The following is an 18914-nucleotide window of genomic DNA, read 5'->3' on the forward strand; positions in this document are numbered from 1 at the left end:
TAAACTTTGGAGGTTGATGTGTGGGCAAGTGGAAATCATGGTGGAGGATGGTGGCACTGGAGCACAGACGTGGTGAGTGACTCAAGTATAGGGCAGTTCTGTTTAGCTGGAAAATCAGGAAGAGCAGAGGGTAGTCATGAGCAGAGGACTTAGCAGATTCACAGAGGACATTTTTATTCCAGATTTAAAGGAATATTGTATTTATTTATTTATTTGAGATAAACAGTAGAGGGAGGGAGGGAGAGAGGGAGAGAGAGAGAGAGAGAGAGAGAGAGAGAGAGAGAGAGAGAGAGAGGGAGGGAGAGAAGCAGACAGTGAGTGGGCATGTCAGGGCCTCTAGTCATCACAAATGAACCAGACACTTGCACCACCTTGTGCATCTGGCTTATGTGGGTACTGGGGAATCAAACCTGGGTCCTTAGGCTTCAGAAGCAAGTGCCTTAACCTCTAAGCCAATTCTCAAGTCCTTTGGATTTTTTTAAATCAAGAAAATGACAAGATTGGATATCATATTTTATATCTTGGTTGAAATATCAACCAGTTGAATAATTAATTAATTATACTTAATCTTGATTATTTATGGATTCTGTGTTTTTGAACTAGCCTATTTGTTAATATGTATTTGCAATATCAAAATCAATACATACAACACTTTTGACATTTTTTGACATGTATAGAGTAGTAAAAAAAAATTAATCACCCAATATGCTATGTCTCATTGGGGATTGGAGAAGAAACTGCTCTGTTTACCTGATTGTGTTCTAATACTGTTTACAATTTTGTGCCTTTTCATTAGTTTTACTGTTTATTATGTCCCCAAAGCATAATGTTGAGTGCTGTCTAGTGTTCTTAAGTGGTAAAAGGTTTGAATATCCCTTTCTGAGAAAACATATGTGTTAAGTAAAGTTCATTCAGCCCTTGGCTATAGAGCTCTTGGCCATCTGGACATATTAAGGAATCAAGATTATATTAAGACAAAAATTTAAACAGAGAAATATATAACACAATATATGTTGTTAATTAGTTGAAAAAGGTTGTAACAATAGGATTACAAAAACTAATCCCATATTTTAAAATCAGTGGTTTCAAATTTGATAATTAATTGCTTGAATAAACTACAGACTATATCTTCCACAAACTATGAAAACTGCTTTTATTTATTAAATCAGTTCTGCATGCCTAGGATCATATGAAGAGCTATTGAAATTACATAAGATGCCTTCTTTCTTTTGTAAATTATTATAAAGCTGTATTTATGAAAAGGTTGTTAAATTGGCTTAAATTTAAATAGATATAGCAATGAATTATCATATTTTAGAATGTTTTATTTGTTTTATATGCAAAAAGACACAAGTCTGTAGAATAGACAAGTCTAGTTGGAGGTTATCAACAGGGTGCATTAAAAGTATTATTTGCTGGGAACTCCATGATCCTGGTCCTTGCCAGCTGATTATCATATATACTTAATCTCCTTCATGCATTAATGTATCATATCAGAGGGTAGGAATGGAGTCCTTGGCATGTGCTGATTACCCAATAAGTACTTGGTATTGATATTAATTGACTATAGGATAACTCTACAAATTCCAATATTAGAAAGGTGAAATTGACATAAGGAATTAAAAAAAAAAAACACAACCTTAGAGTCGTGAAATTCAATAACTGAGACTCCTTATTTTTAGACTATAGTTTTTCTTTGCTTGAACTTTAAAGTTAGATACTGAAATGATGGGACACACAATGAGAGACAGAGAGAGAGAGACAGAGATAATAGAGGATAGTGCTTTGCTATTTCGGAGATCACAAGCACTAAGTCAAAGTGAAAGTAGAAAGTGTTATAACATTGTTTATAGGACATCTGAGCATGTCATCTTTTCAGATGATAGAAAATACATGTATGACTAAATATTTTCCATTTTCCTCTGCAAACACTAATAACATACTTCCCTAATTTTCATTAAAATCCTAAATGACTGTATGGTTTGGAAGGCATGTACCCCTTCTGTCGGTGTATACTGAACTTTTTACAAGTCAGGTTCTCTTTTCCTTAATGCCTTTGCTTAAAAAAAAAAAAAAACACCGCGTTTTACTTTCAATATTAAACATAACTTTTATAGAAGCTCTACATTTTTTTATTTCTACCAATTTCCCAATTTATCTGCTATTATAGACCATTTTGGAAATGCACTTTTCATGTGGGTAGAAAAGTTCATAATGGTCATTTGGATTTGAAGTTTGGTTAACAAACTTTTTCTAAAAAAATAGTTTAGCAAAAGAGCTTATAGACTTCTGGTCAAGATGGTGTCTGCCTAACCACACAGCAAATCCTGGGAAGGAGAAGCAAGGAATTAGAGGTCAGTGGGACTTTAAAGGGAGAGCACTCTCTAATAGATTACCAGTGGTAGGGTGCAGAGGGGCATACAAGGGAATTGGCTGATTCCCATGCTTTCAAATAATGCACCAGTCCTCCAATCACCCAAGGGGCCATACTAGCCAGAGTCCCAGCCACAGGCTACTCTTGCAGTAACTGTAGGCAAGGAGACCCAGGCACAGGTGATTGCCGGGATACCCCCCTTCAGAAAGGCTCTGCTCCATCCTGCCTTGCTCCCTCTGGACTTCACCTGATACACTCTGTTCCATCCCCACTACACCCTCATGTGACTTCCCACTGGCTCTGCTCTGCTCAGCTGCTGACCACATACCTGCCTGACTTCATACCTGCTCTGCTCTACCCCACCCTACCTCCACGTGACTCTTGACCCTAGCCACTCTGCCCTGACCCTGTGCAACTTGGCCCCATGCTGCATCCCTGACCCCACGCCTGTCTCCACCCCTGCAAATCTGGTCCACCTCACCTGCTCATGGTGGCCACAGTCCCATTTTCCCTGCTCCCACACTGTGAAGGGCAGACCACAATGCAAAAGGAATAACATTAAAAATTGCAAGTAAATCCAATAAGGTCTCCTAGTCCTACAATTTAAGTCTCTAATCAAAACATAGGAGAGACAATAGGATCAGAACTCCAAAATGAAGTTATGAGCAATGCAACCCTGAAAAAGCTATTGGTAGAACTTGTACAAAAGCAACAAAGGACTGATAATCCTGTGGATGCTGCCATCACTAGACTAGACCTAATAGATAAGAAAATAAAAGGGGTCCAAACACAGCTAATGGGTATAAAAGAAACCAAAACAAAAGAGGACCTAAAACACCAGCTGGGTATGCTAAATGAAGACATAAAGAAATGCAAGGAGGAATTTCAAAAAACATCAAGAAAATAGGAAAATGATGTGAAAAGGGAACTTGACAGAGGGATGGAAACCATGCATAGAAAAGTAGTAGAAAATGCAAACCTAATTGAACAAGCCCAAAACTCCTTAGAGGCTCTCAAAAATAGAGTTAGTCATGTGGAGGATAGAAACTTAGGTCTGAAAAACAAAATAGAAGAAACAGTTCAAGAATGCAAAAGTTTCAGTAAGATCAAAAATTACTGTGTACAGAACATGAGGGAAATGTGGGATGTCCTCAAGCGTCCTAACATTTGGATCATGGGAAAACCAGAAGGGGGAATAAATTCAGACCAAAGGCATGGAAAACTTATACAACAAAATAATTGAAGAAAATGTTCCCACTCTCTCAAAAGAAAGGCCCATCAAGATACATGAAGCTAACAGAACATCAAACAAATTGGAATGAAGGATAAACTCTCCAATACCTATTGTCATTAAGACCCTAAACACTGACATCAAAGAGAAAGTCCTAAAAGCAGCTAGGGAAAAACAACACATCACATTTAAAGGTAACCCCATCAGAATCACTTCAGACTTCTTCATGGAAACCCTGAAAGCCAGAAGGGCCTGGAATGGAATACTTCAAACTCTAAGAATCTATGGCTTCCAGCCCAAACTACTCTACCCAGCAAAAGTATCCCTCATAATAGATGGTGAAAGAAAAACATTCCATGACAAAACTCAGCTTTACAACTATATGAACACAAAACCAAGCCTACAGAAAGTATTTATGGAAATTCTTCATACAGAAGAATCAAATAATCAACCTGAAGTACCTATAAGAAACAGATGAAAATAACCTAATTTAGAGAAGGCACAAAAAACTTCAAAGTCCATGAAAACACCAAACCACATATATCAACACATTATGGCAGGGATTAAATCAAACCTCATAGTCATTAGTGTAAATATCAATGGACTTAACTCACCCATCAAGAGACACAAGCTAACAGGGTGGATCAGAAAATTAGACCCTTAAATCTGTTGTCATCAAGAAACCCACCTCACCACTAAAGACAGACACCTCCTCAAGGTGAAATGGTAGAAAATGATGTTCCAAGCAAATGGGAATAATAAACACACAGGCATAGCCATACTAATATGGGATAAGATATACTTCAAACCAAATATAATAGAAAAAGACAAAGAAGTCCACTTCCTACTGATCAAGGGAGCAATCCAACAAGAAGATATTACAATCATCAATCTTTATGCACCAAACACAGGTGCACCACAATTTATAAAACAAAACCTATTTGACAATAAAACAGAAATAACCACCAACACCATCATAGTTAGGGACTTCAACACACCATTATCTGCAATAGGTAGATCATCCAAACAGAAACTCAATGGGATTGAGAGAGCTCAACAAAACCATCTATAGAACATTCAAACCCAAATCCATGGGCTACCCATTCTTCTCAGCAGCACACAGAACCTTGTCTAAAATAGATCATATACTGGGTCTCAAAGCCTGCCTCCATATATTTAGGAAGATTGATATAATTCCCTGCATGATATCAGATCACAATGCTACATTGCTAGAAATTAACAACAAAACACCCACAAAAAATCCCACTGGCTCCTGGAAACTGAACAGCACACTTTTAAACAATGAATGGGTAGTGGACAAAATAAAAAATGAAGTTGAGAAATTTCTAGAAATAAATGACAATGAGAACACATCATACCAAAACTTATGGGATACAATGAAGGTGGTCCTTAGGAGAAAATTCATAGCACTAAGTGCTTTCGTAAGAAAGACAGAGAATTCCCAAATGAATAACACAACCATCCACCTAAAGGCACTGGAAAAGCAACAAGAATCTATCCCAAAAAGATCCAGATGGAAAGAAATAATTAAGATCAGAGCAGAAATTAATGAATTGGAAACTAAGAAAACAATTAAGAAAATTGACAAAACAAAGAGCTGGTTCTTTGAAAAAATAAACAAGATTGACAAACCCCTGGCCAATTTGAACAAGGGAAAAAAAGAGGTGCTTCAAAGTAACAAAATTAGAAAGGAAAAAGGAGAGATCACAACAGACATAAGTGAACTTGGGAGAATCATCAGCTCTTACTTCAAAAACCTCTATGCCACAAAACTGGGTAATATGGAGGAAATGGATAAATTCCTAGATACATACCATCTACCAAAGCTAAATTCTGAGCAGATTAATCTCCTAAACAAACCTATCACTCCCATCAAAATTGAAAATATAATAAGAAACCTCCCCCAAAAGAAGAGTCCAGGACCAGATGTTTTCTCAGCTGGATTCTATCAAACCTTCATGGAAGGATTGAAACCAATCTTTATCAAACTGTGCCACACAATTGGAGATCAAGGAAAGTTCCCCAACTCCTTCTATGAAGCTACTATCACCCTAATACCAAAACTAGGCAGAGATGCCACAAGAAAAGAAAACTACAGGCCTATTTCCCTAATGAACATAGACGCAAAGATCCTGAACAAAATCCTCACAAACCTAATCCAACAACACATCAAATCCATTATCCACCTTGATCAAGTGGGCTTCATGCCAGGAATGCAGGGGTGGTTCAACATATGGAAATCTGTCAATGTAATACACCACATAAACAAGGCAACACACAAAAACCACATAATCATTTCAATTGATGCAGAAAAGGCCTTTGACAAAACACAACATGCCTTCATGATCAAAACATTGGAGAGAATTGGCATGGTTGGTTTATATCTTGACACAATAAAGGCTATATACAAAGTTCCTAAAGCCCAAATAATACTTAATGGAGAGAGACTGAAGGATATTCGACAAAGGCCCTAACTATATAGGCTGTCAAAAAGACAGAATCTTCAACAAATGGTGCTGGACAAACTGGATAACCATATGCAAGAAACTGAAACTTGATCCACACTTCTTGCCATGCACTACACTCAAGTCCAAATGGATCAAAGACCTCAACATAACATCAGAAGCTCAGCTACTATTGGAAGAAAAGCTAGGAGGAACATTCCATGATCTAGAGATGGGAAAAGACTTCCTGAACAAATCCCCAGTAGCATAGAATCTTAAATAGTCATTCAATCAATGGAATCTTATGAAGCTGAGAAGTTTCTTCACAGCCAAACATACAATAAGCAGAGCCAACAGATTAACCAAAGAATTGGAGGAAAATTTGCTGAATATCCAACTGACAGAGGCCTACTTTCTAGAATCTACAAAGCACTTAAAAACCTAAACAATAAAAAGTCACACAACCCACTCACAAAATGGGGCAAGGAACTAGACAGGCAGTTCACAGAGGAAGAAATACAATGGCAAACACACACCAGTGGAAATTTTCATCATCCCTAATCATCAAGGGACTACAAATTAAAGCTACTATGAGATTTTACCTTACCCCAGTAAGGATAGCAAACATTAAAAAATCCAAAGAAAATAAATGTTGGAGAGGTTGTGGAGAAATAGGAACCCTCATCCACTGTTGGTGGCAATGTAATATGGTACAGCCACGTTGGAAAGCAATATGGTGACTCCTAAAAAACTGACTATAGGGTTACCATTAGACCCAGTTATTCCCTTATTGGGCATGTATCCTAAAATCTTCATGCCTCAGCTGAGAGAGATTTGTTCAACCATATTTATAGCTGCTCAATTCATAATAGCTAAGAGCTGGAATCAACCCAGATGTCCATCATTAGATGAATGGATAACTAAGATGTGATATATCTACATGATGGAATTCTACACAGCAGTAAGGAAAAATGACACAATGAATTTTGAAAAAAAAAAGGTCTATCCTGGAACAGCTTATTCTCAGTGAACTCACCCAATCACCGAAAGACAATTGCCGCATAGTCTCATTCATCTACCCAAGTTACCAGCATTCTAAGCAAACATCTCGAGGACCAGGTAATAGGGAGGGTGATGAGGGAGGGTAGGGTAAGGGAGGGAGTGGGGGACACAAAACTGGACCCAATAGGCAATGCTACCATAAAACTCTCCATCCTAAAAGCCAGACCAAATGGCTGAACCTCCATTAGGCCCTTAGTGGGAACACTGGATTCACAAGGCCCTGGAGAGGATACAATGAAAACCTACCATTATCTCCTCCTGTTTCTGCTTCTCTCTCTCTCTCTTCTTCTTCTCTCTCATTTTTCTACCTATTTTATATCATTCATGCTTTTCTTCCTTCTTTTCTTGGGTGCTGACCTGTAACTCCTGGTAGCAGCAGGTGGTTATCATCCACAATGAGCTTTTGATCACAGAGACATACAAGGTCTCCCAACAGAAGACAGATTTATGTCAGAGAGCTTGATTACCCACCATAGGTTAGTGGTAAGACCATACTGCTGAAGACACCATACACTGTTGGTATGTATCATAGAGCAACATGGCAGAAGCTGGAAGAGAGTCATTTCCCAGATGGTGTGTCTAGTGCTAGAAGGTGCTACATGAGCGACTTGGGGATAATTACCAATATCTGCCCAAGCAACACATTGTCTAACTTACTTAGCAGCAAACAACATGATGTGATGCTCATACAAGTGCATTAGTGATGCATAGCCATGTTGGGAAACCAATTGCTCTCGATTTGGCTAACTGATCTGCTCAGTGGAACAGAACCCATAGCCGGAGCTGGGAAACAAGTCAGAACCATATCCAAAAATAAACCTGCTTTCCATTAAACTCTCTGTAAAAAACAATGGTTATCACATTTACTTGGTGCTAATTTTACTCTCCATTGCAGAATCTGCTTCTCTTTTTCAGATAGACGCAGATCCTAATGACAGAACCACCCCATCATACCTCAAAAGGGCCCCAGCTGAAACTAAGAATAACTGGGGAAACATGCAAGAATGCTGTTTTCTTGGCAAACTAGGAACCAGCACAAAGGTGAAGGAGACAGACACAGAGAACAATCAACCCCTACCAAACCAGATATCCAGAGACACAGAGGTGCCCAAGATCGCAACACAGAAGTAGAGCTAATATGAACCCAACATTGCCCAGGGAAATTTGTGGAAGAGGGGTGGAAAGAATGTCAGAGCCACATGTTGGATCATGACATGCTTAGATATTTCCTCCTACCCCAAACTTAAGGCTAACCCCATAATGCACTACCTATATACCCCAATAAGGAGGGTCCCTGTGGAGGGGGAGGACAGGGAGGAGGCTAACAATGGTACCAACTTGACTGTATTTACTGACCACAAAAATTAAAAAAAAAGTGCTCACATAAAATGTAATGACAGCCAAGTGCTTGAGTTCATTTAATAACTCAGTTATTAAATATAAATATTTGAATCATTAAATGATTTTCAGTCAAGGATAATGACAACATGCTACTTTCCATTAGGACAACATATCTGAAAGAAGGACACAATGAATTTTTTATCTAAAATTTATAAATGTTGCAAGTTAGTTAGATCAAAGTAAACAAGTACCTTTGGTGGAGTTTCAGATCCAGGATATTCTCTCTGATCTAGTTTCTTCCAGCGATCCATTAGTTTGGTTACCATAGGTGTATTAAAATCTACCAATTGAAATCCAGTGACATTGGCTCCACCATGTATAAACCTCTCAAGAGAAATATCCTTAAAACCCTAAAAATTGATATAGATATTGTTAAATTAAATTCATTATACATTTCAGCTCTTCAATAGTAATGTAAATCAATGACCAATATGTATACATAAGTAGGTTTCTACTAAAACAAGGCCTGACAGAGATATTAAATTGAATTACATTGATTTGTAGATTTTGTCATTAAAATCCAGCATGTTAAATTAGGAAAAAAATATTTTCATTTCAGCCAAATTCTTATTTTTGAATGCCTTTGAACACCTTTTTGACTATTTTACTTAATTAATTATATAGTTAAGTGTAGATTATTTGCATGAGAGCAAACCTGTAATACTTTTCTCCATTATCTTCTCTTGTTTTCCACTCTCCTTCCCTTCATATCTCCATGTTATACTTCTTGAAATTAATGTCATACATGCATATTTTCCTACATTTATAAGTTGTTGATTACATTTATTCCACAGTACATAGTTATATTATATATATATCCATACTGTATCTATACTATGCTTTCATAATCTATTAATCAATTGATGCATATCTAGTTGGTTTTATATCTTGGCTGTTGTGAAAAGCACAGTGACATACATGGATATGCAATTATTGCTTTGGCATATATACTCAAGATATGATATATACTCAAGATATGATATATACTCAAGATATGATATATACTCAAGATATGATATATACTCAAGAATGGCATATCTGGATCATATAATAGGTCTATTTTCATTTATAGTTTTGAGTAACCTCCATGCTGATCTATATAGTGCCTTTATCACTCTATATTCTTACAAGCAGTTTTAAGGGCTCCTCCTTATCTTTGCCTATTCATTGTTAGTTTGTTTCCTTGGTAAATAGTCATTCTGACTGTAGTGAGATGGAATATTTACATAGTTTTAATCTGATTTTTCCTGAAGGTTAAGAATGGTTACTATTTCTTTATATAGTTTTTGGGAATTTGAATTTCTTCTTTGGAGAACTATCTGTTTATCTTTTTAGTCCAATTATATAGTGTAAATTTTTTCTTTTGGAACTTAATTTTCTGAGGTTTTTAAAAACTGCCTTATAAAAAATCTTTTTATAAAGTGATATATACTTATTACACATGACACTTGCTTTCAAAAGGATCTTTTCCTACAAGTATATAAGGTTCTTGGAACATATCATCCCATAATCCACACCCTCTCTTTCTCCTTCCTCCTGTCTACTGTTGGTCCCCTATATTTCCTTAGTTTTGCCTTTACTTTCCTGTCATACATAATACATGATTTTATGTATCTCAATAAAATATGAGATACAAAACTTAGATAACTCAAGTAATATTTATCTTTCTGAGTTGAGTTCTTTATAAATTTTGGGTATTAATCCCATTCCAGATGGATGGTGGATAAAGACTTTCTCCCCTTTTGTGAGCTGTCTCTCCATTGTACTGATTGTTTCCTTTTTGGGGCAGAAGTTCATTACTTTTAGGCCATTCTATTTGTCAACTTTTTCTCTTGTTTCCTAAGCTATGGGGGTGTATTGCAAAAAGTTGTTATATATGTCCATATCTTTAAATGTTTTCCTCCAGCTGTTTAAAAGTTACAGGTCTTACATTAGGATATTTGATCCATTTGAATTTATTTTTATACATGCTGAGGAACCCAATTTCATTATCCTATATGTAGATAACTTGTTTTTCCAGAACTTGTGTGTTCTAAATGCCCGATATGAAGTATAAGGAGGAATGTATAATGCAAATAGGGTAGCACTAAATAGTCTTCAGTTGAGAACACAATTTTCCTCTGACTTCTATGGCAAATATATATTATATGAATGTAATTTCATAGTACTATGGTGTTCAGAATTTGGATGTCAGATTCTATCTTTAGGAGTGTTGATTTAGCTTTAAAGTTGCCTAAAAGCAGTGAGAGCTGGTAATTTATGCTCAAGAGGGAAAATGTTGATCATAGTAGTTACTCCATTCCTGTGATGGTGATTGCACAAGAGAAGAGAGCACAACAGGTCTGCATGGGCTGCTTGCTCTATGAATGGCAAGAAGATATGGTTCCAAGCAGGTTAATGAAGAAGCTGGCAGGGAAAGGGTAGCAACTCATTGGGCTACACATAGCAATATGTATCTCAAAAGTCCAGATATTCATTTTATATCATTTATCATCAATTATCTATGTACCATCTATAATCTATCATATATCTCTCATCCTCATCTATCCATCATCTATCAACTATCACACATCTATCTCTATATATCTACCTATATATTTCCTCCTCACTTTCTTTTCTTTTCTCCTTCTGTCCCTCCCTCTCTCCTTCCATTTCTCCCTTTTGCATGTCTCACATTTCTATTAGGATTTAAATTACCCCAAAAAGATATACAATGCAAGAAGAGGCCAAGAAGCACCTTAAGGATATAAAGTAATACAGTCAAATGTTTTGGCTCAGAGGAAAGTAACATGCAGATGTGTGTCCCTGTGAGTGTGCACATTTGTACTGCTGTGTTTCCCCACAACTTGTAGACAATGAAAATGCTTTCTTTTTTTATTTTTACTTGGTATTTTGTAAGGGTTCTTCTGAAAATGTGAATATGTATCTGCTTTTCTGAGGACAGTGTGGAACATTGCTTTGTTTTGTGTGTGTGCGTATGTATGTGTGTGTGTGTGTGTGTGTGTGTGTGTGTGTGTATGTGTGTGTGTGTAAATAAAGTATGCAGTGATAATTCTGCATTTACACTAGGAAGTAATGAATACAGCATTGTTCATCTTGGTTCTTAGAACACTCTGTTTTTATTTCTGTTTATATTATCTGTGTTATTTTCTCTTTTTGACAATTTCATACCTATATGAATTTTTTTCTGATTGATTTATTTATTAGCGATGAGAAAAGGAGAGAGAGAGTGAGAGAGAGAATGAGAAGGGGAGTACCAGAGTCTCTAGCCACTGCAAACGAACTCCAGATGCATCCATCACCATGTGCATCTGGCTTATGTTGGACCTGGAGAATCAAACCTGGTTCCTTATGCTTTGCAGCCATGTGTCTTAGCCACTAAGTCATCTCTGCAGTCCCTACATGAAATTTTTTATCCCACATTTGCCTTTCTATTTAAGTTATTAATAACAATGAAGATTTTCTTGCTGCCCTATATACCTGCTTTGATGTTTATCTAAGAAGGAATGTATCAGTCTATTTTGAAATAAGCAAAATGTTGAGAAGAAATCCAGGCATGTGAACTAATATGTGATGATAAGTTGGGATGACTGTATCTGAGATACTGTGCTGAAAACATTATATAGCTTATCTGTTTAGCTTAGTCACCAAAAGATGTGAGATAGGTCATATAATATTTGTTTCAAGATAAGAAATCTGAGGCTCAGTGGGGTGAAGCCAAGCTTTTAAAGTTCAAGGTTGGCTAGTGAATAAGCAGCAAAGCTAAATTTCAACCAGATGATTGACATTTGAGTTCATCTTTTCCACCTTGCCCTCCTCCATATTCTTACAAAAGTATGCTTTTAGTTTATTAATTATTATAACATCCTCAAGAGATGCAAGGTAAAACCATACAATAGAGGCTCAGGCCTTGATTTCCACTTACTTTCTTTTTCTTTTTCTTTCTTTTTTTTTTTTTTTTGTTTCAAGGTAGGGTCTCACTCTAGCCCAGGCTGACCTAGAATTCACTAGCTTGTCTCAGGGTGGCCTCCAACTCACAGCGATCCTTGTACCTCTGCCTCCCAAGTGCTGGGATTAAAGGTGTGCACCACAACACCCAGCCACTTCTGTTGCTTTCTGTTGATTTCTTCCATGCACAAGCAGAATAATAATATTACAGTATCTGGCACATCTAGTTAGCATTTAGTAATTGATAGTGATTATTAACTCACTTAACAAATATTTATTTCAGGCTGATTCTATACCAGCTTATTTGACAGCTCATCAGTATCATTCTCATTTCAATGAAAAATAAACTAGACACCAGAAAGCAAATTTGTGTTTTGGAAGTGGGAAAACACTGTTCATCCATCTTTAGCTCCTAAAAAGTCAGTCTAATATTTGCTTTTACTAGAGTATAGGGCAGAACCCATTGTCAGGCAAATCATTTTAATGTTTTCTAAAAGCCACAGTAATTCAGCTATTGCACTAGCTGCTAATTGATGACATTATTACTTTTTTCAGCCATGGCCGAAATAGAAAGTCTGCCAAGCCTTCTTTTGTAACATTAACACAGCTCCAAGACACAGTCAAAACTATAGTTCACACAAACAATATCATTTGATGCAAAATCTGCCTAATGAACAAACCTGTTTTTCTGATTTCACCCTGTGGGCTACACTGAAGGTAAAGAAAAAAGCATTACAGTCTGATTACAATAAGCTCTTTTCAGTTATAATTTGAATGAATGTGGGGAGTCTAGTTAATTTTAGCTTGCCTATTTGAGTACAGGCAATATTTCCTCTTTCATATATTGTATAATTTGATATAGGAAACTGACAGGATCTAGACTGAATCAGTTTTCTTGGCAACTGCTACTTGCGGTGGACATTTAGTTTCAGTTTGGATCCACAGAAAACTTTGACAATGAAGGTTCTAGGACTATACTGTAATGAAGTTGTTTAGACCATAGTCAAGGTGAAATCAGTGGTTAATTAGTGAAATAAATAATGTCTCTGGAATAGAGATGAGCCAGGAAAACTCTGCTATGTGTTGAAATGGAATCCCATGCTGCCTGCATTTCGCCATGGTTTATGGCATTTCAAGATTAGTTCCCGGCCTCGCTTTCCTTTTACTACCCATTTGTAGTGCATGTATACTCTGGAGAGAAAAAAAAATGTTTAAAATTATAAGTATCCACTACCCTGATGACAACTTATGTCAATCTATAGGTCAGAAATAGGTTCAGTTAGTCTTTTAATATAAACTTTGAACATGCAATTTCATATTTCTTTACGACAGAGCCAGAAGATTTTTTTTTCAATATAAGTGAAAGTTACTAAAAAGAAGTCTAAATAAGAGCAAGATTCTGATTTTGCCTTGCAGGATGGTCTAAAGTCAAGATCTCCAAAATGCTATTGGTGTCCAGAATAGTGTATATAAACACAGAGTGTGTGTCTTAGCCAGTTATCCCTTAGGTATGTGGGCTATGCTTACAAGATTGACCACTTAATGGCATTACTTACTCCCTGCATATGTTATTTATTTACTTATGAATTTATATGCGTTTTGCAATCAGACAGGCCAGAGCTTCAAACTTGCCTTTGAGACTTAATGGCCTGTGTGATCTTGGGTAAATTACATTGAACCTCATTTTCCAGACTATAAAATGAACACATCTTGTTTTAAGGACTAATTACAGCAATTATATCAACAAAACAAACACAATGGCTAAACTAGGCACTAGAGGATAAGGAGAAATTCAAAAGCTAAACAGTACAGTTAAAGATCCATTTCATAAGGAGATGCTTGTCTGGCCTGAATGAGCTTTCTCTGTGTCCATACCTTATTTGAAAATGTACTAAAGGATATTAGACACTTCCTGGCAAAGAGGAGGTTAAAAACAGTATTTTAAGCATGTTATACTATCATGGAAAAGAGTGAAATGTGGACCCAGATGAGAGGCATTGTCAGCAAATAGTTAAGGACAACTTTATGAAAGAAGCTGTAAATGTTAAGATTAGGGGAGGCCACAGCATGAGCCAGCAGCATTAAGTTTCTGGGAAATGATTTGGTTTGGAGAAGTGGGTTGTTTTGACTAAGAGATCATGTGGTTAAGTGGAGGGGAATATTAACTAGGGTATCTACATTAAATTCAGTAGTATATAGTTGATCCTAAAGGATTTAGGTAGAGCAGTGCTTAGCTTTTGAGGGCTTACTCTGGTTAGAGGACCATAAACATAAAACTAGTGCAGTGACTCAGAGTTGGGATAGCATGTCACTGTGAGAGAAAGGCAAGTACTGTGGAGAGGTGACTTAAATATCCACAGAGGACGAGATTGAAAAGATCCCATGTTTTCTCTCTCTCTCTCTCTGTGTGTGTGTGTTTTCACCCTGGGGTGGATGGCATAATTTAATCAGGGAAATGATATATCAGTCTTTGAAAATACAGCAGGTTGCAATGTGAAAGAACTGGAAAAGAGAATGTCTAGGGGCAAGGTAGCAGAGCAATTATCCTACTTTAATCTGGAAAAAATAGGTTTTAATGAACTAAGAGACAGATAATATTCAATATTGAGAAAAAATGTGCTTTTACCAATACCTCTAATTGATTTGTATGATTAAATAAAAATACATGTATTTATGCAAATCGTAGATATGACAATGGTAAGAAAAAAGAGATTCCAACAATCTTCCATTTTTTAAAAATATTTGTTATCCTTAATATGCAATTGTTAATGAAACTGTCTTATGGTAATCAGATGATGTCAGCTCTCTGGACTTCTGATTCCCAGCCACCTCAGGCTTGAGTAATGAAGGTTGGGATCATCATTTAATTTAACTTTGCTAGAGATAAAATAATAGCATGCTGCCTATAGCTATAAAGGCTAGGAAGATCACTGGACTTGGAATACTTCAATCTACTGGTTTCCTCAGGGTACAGGGATGTGCGAATTAGATAGTAGTTAACTAAGAAAGTAGGTTAAGCTAAATGACAACATAAACTTAAATACTGCTAAAGCATTTACCTAACCTATTTGCATCTGTGTTCTTTACACATGAAGAAATTGGATATCACTTTATTTAAGTACTTGGAATCTGCCTTCATTATTTAAAGCAAACAAGGTTAAGCCAATATTTTTATAACACTCTTTACTTTGTTTCTTGGTTTGAAGGGTTATCATCTTTCCCTTTTCTTTCTTTCCTTCTTTCTTTCTTTTTCTCCTTCCTTCCTTCTTCCTTCCTTCTTTCTTTCCTTCCTTCCTTCTCTATCTCTTTATTTTTGAGACAGGGTCTTACTCTTTACTATTGGTAGTCTTTACTATGTGATTTAGGCTGGCCTTGAGCACATGGTAAGCCTGCTTCAGTCTCCTGAGTGCTGAGATTACATGTTTGAGCCACAATGCTCAGTTCTCTTAACTTCTTGCTTTCAAACAGGGTCTTGTCCCTAATTTCAAATGGACTTTAACTTAATTATTTTCCTATCTTAGTCTCCTAAGTACTGGGATTATAAATATGAACTGTCATGCCTACCTGGAGGATTATAATTTCAAAACACTATATTTAAACCTAGCTTCTCCAGGGAGCTAACTTTCTTTAAAATAAACCATGTCCTTGATTTTCAAAAAATGCATGTATATAAATACATGATGCAATTTTACATATATTGATGTTTATATTTAGACTCATTCCCTTTTGGGCACATGCAATTTGGATTCTATACTTACTAATTTTGTTTTTTTAATAACATGATTAAAGCATTCTATTATAACATTTTAGTGAAATGCTTTGTCTTTGGCAATAGTTGTAGCTGCCTGGTTATGAAAGTGTATTAGTTTATGAACTTATTTTAGAAATCAGTTATTACTATTACCATTTAACTAGCTTTAGTGAGTAGGTTCAGTAATAGTCCTCCATTAATTGTAAGCTAGAATTGAAAGATTATAGTTATAATTATTTAAAAATTTTATTTCAAAATGTTTGTTATATAGAACACAATCATTTTGAAATTTATTTTATGGTCTTAACCTCTGAGAACTCACTTATCAGTTATTTGTTTTTTATATCCTGAGGATATTATAGGCAATATTTTCTTTCTCAATCTGGATGCCTTTTTTTTAAAAAATTTTTTGCCTGATTACCCCTAATATGGCCTTTATGGTGATAGTTAGCACATCCCTATCTTATTTCTAATCTCAGGAGAACATCACTTATTCTTTACCATTAATTTGTGATGTTAATGTAATTTCTCATTAAGATTTTGGATGGACGTTATGTTTGGAAATTTCTACATGTATACTTTTCAAGAAATTGTTGATTGATTAAGTGAAATAAAACCACTCAGAGGTTGTAAATAATGTACCTTTAGGGATATTGAATGTCAACATAATTCTTATTAATGCTGTACATTACAAGGTCACTATGTGCAAGTCACTGGCCTAATATGATAAAAGTTTGCTGATTTTTATTTATTTATTAGAATCAGAGAGAGAGAGAGGGAGAGTGAGAATGGGCATGCCAGGACTTCTGGCCACTGCAAATGAACTTGTGCATCTGACTAACTTTGGAGCTGGGTAATTGAACCTGGGTCTTTTGGCTTTGCAGGCAAGCACCTTAACTGTTAAGCGATCCTTCCAGCCCAAGTTTGCTTATTTTAGGGAGTCTGATGGTTTCATTCTCTGCTATAGTGAAATGTTTTTATCTACTTCATATATTGTAGTTTAAGTATGATGTCTTCTACTAAGGGTATTGGTGATAAGCTACAATGCCTGCTAGAGAGAGACAAACATTCCGTTTTGCATTTGCTTATTTATTATAATTGCCAATATCAGCAACTCATTTCTGGAATGATAGCTTTTGACACATTGATTTTTTTTTTCTGCCATAGATTCTATTGTTTGGAAAGAATGATGTCAAAATCCTGTCTTTCCAGTAATAAATAATTGCAACCTCATTATAAAAATGCCAATATGAATAAAGATGTGCAAAAATAATAGTTTTATTACAATGATTAATAACAGAATATATTTGCCTTAATATTTTTATCTTTAAAAAATAATACACCATGTACCTAATAAAAACAATGGAAAAGGAAAGTCCAACCTTATAATTTATTTATTTACTTATTTTTATTTTTATTTATTTATTTGAAAGTGACAGACAGAGAGAGAAAGAGGCAGATAGACATAGAGAGAGAATGGGCATGCCAGGGCCTCCAGCCACTGCAAATGAACTCCAGACGTGTGTGCCCCCTTGTGCACCTGGCTAACATGGGTCCTGGGGAATCGAGCCTTGAACTGGGGTCCTTAGGCTTCACAGGCAAGTGCTTAACTACTAAGCCATCTCTCCAGCCCTATTTACTTACTTTTAAAGAGAAAGAGGCAGATACACACACTATGTATATGTATATGTATATGTATTATATGTATATGCATATGTATGTATGGATATATATATATGTGTATATGTATATATGTGTGTGTATATATATACATGTATATATATGCATATATATGTGTGTGTACATATATATATATATATATATATATATATATATATATAGAGAGAGAGAGAGAGAGAGAGAGAGAGAGAGAGAGAGAGGGAGAGAGAGAGAGAAAACGGGAATGCTATGGCCTCTAGCCACTGCAAATGAACCCAAGATGCATATGCCACCTAGTGAATCTGGCTTATGTGGGTACTGTAGAATTGAACATGTGTCCTTTGGCTTTGCTGGCAAGTACTTTAGCTGTTAAGCCATCTCTCTAGCCCAAATTTCTCATATTTTTATGATAACCCATTAGGTTGCAAAATTGTATTTTACTGAAGAATCACAGTACAACCGTAGTTCACAATCTAGTGCAGCTTGGAACTGAAACTGAGCTCCCCAAAGACTACACATTTCTGTGTTAGAATGTGATGACATGCTTGTGAGTGATGATCTGCATCTCTTGTCTGCCTTAGCTCCCATCTCAGTTCAAGGAAAAGATGCTCATCAGAGAACTGTGACAGGAAATGTCAGAGCAACAAGACATCATACTTGACCTCACATAGGACCAGTCCTTTTGGGAATGGAGCCCTGATGGTCAGTGTCATCCTCAGAAAGCAGGAGGAGGTGACCCTCTGTAGTTAGTCTGTAGTTATCCCATATTGTCAGGTTAGCAAGAAATATTCAGTGAGCCTTGCCAAGGACTCTGAGCAGCATTTCAGACATATTATTTATTATCTACTTATTTATAATATGGGGAAAAGTTGATATAACTTAAAATATTACTCCTATTCAAAAGACTTGTTTCTATTGGCATTATACCCCATTTTTCTTAGAAATGGTAAATACAGGTCATCACTAGAAGATTCATGTAATCCCCAAGGGTTAACAATCTGCATCTATAGAACAGCATCTATT

At 36.1% G+C, this 18914-nt stretch overlaps 1 protein-coding gene across 6 annotated transcripts in view; it reads right to left on the bottom strand.

Moving 5' to 3' along the window:
* Positions 1–18914, bottom strand: part of Gria4 (glutamate ionotropic receptor AMPA type subunit 4) — a 390107-nt gene that overhangs the window by 83915 nt on the left and 287278 nt on the right. For all 6 annotated transcript variants that reach the window (XM_004652938.2, XM_004652937.2, XM_045145193.1 and 3 more), the window contains exon 7: positions 8725–8883. In XM_004652938.2, the coding sequence (XP_004652995.1) occupies positions 8725–8883 (159 nt within the window). The remainder of the gene's footprint in view (positions 1–8724; positions 8884–18914) is intronic.

Source organism: Jaculus jaculus, chromosome 3, assembly GCF_020740685.1.
Source record: "Jaculus jaculus isolate mJacJac1 chromosome 3, mJacJac1.mat.Y.cur, whole genome shotgun sequence".
NCBI classification, from domain to species: domain Eukaryota; kingdom Metazoa; phylum Chordata; class Mammalia; order Rodentia; family Dipodidae; genus Jaculus; species Jaculus jaculus.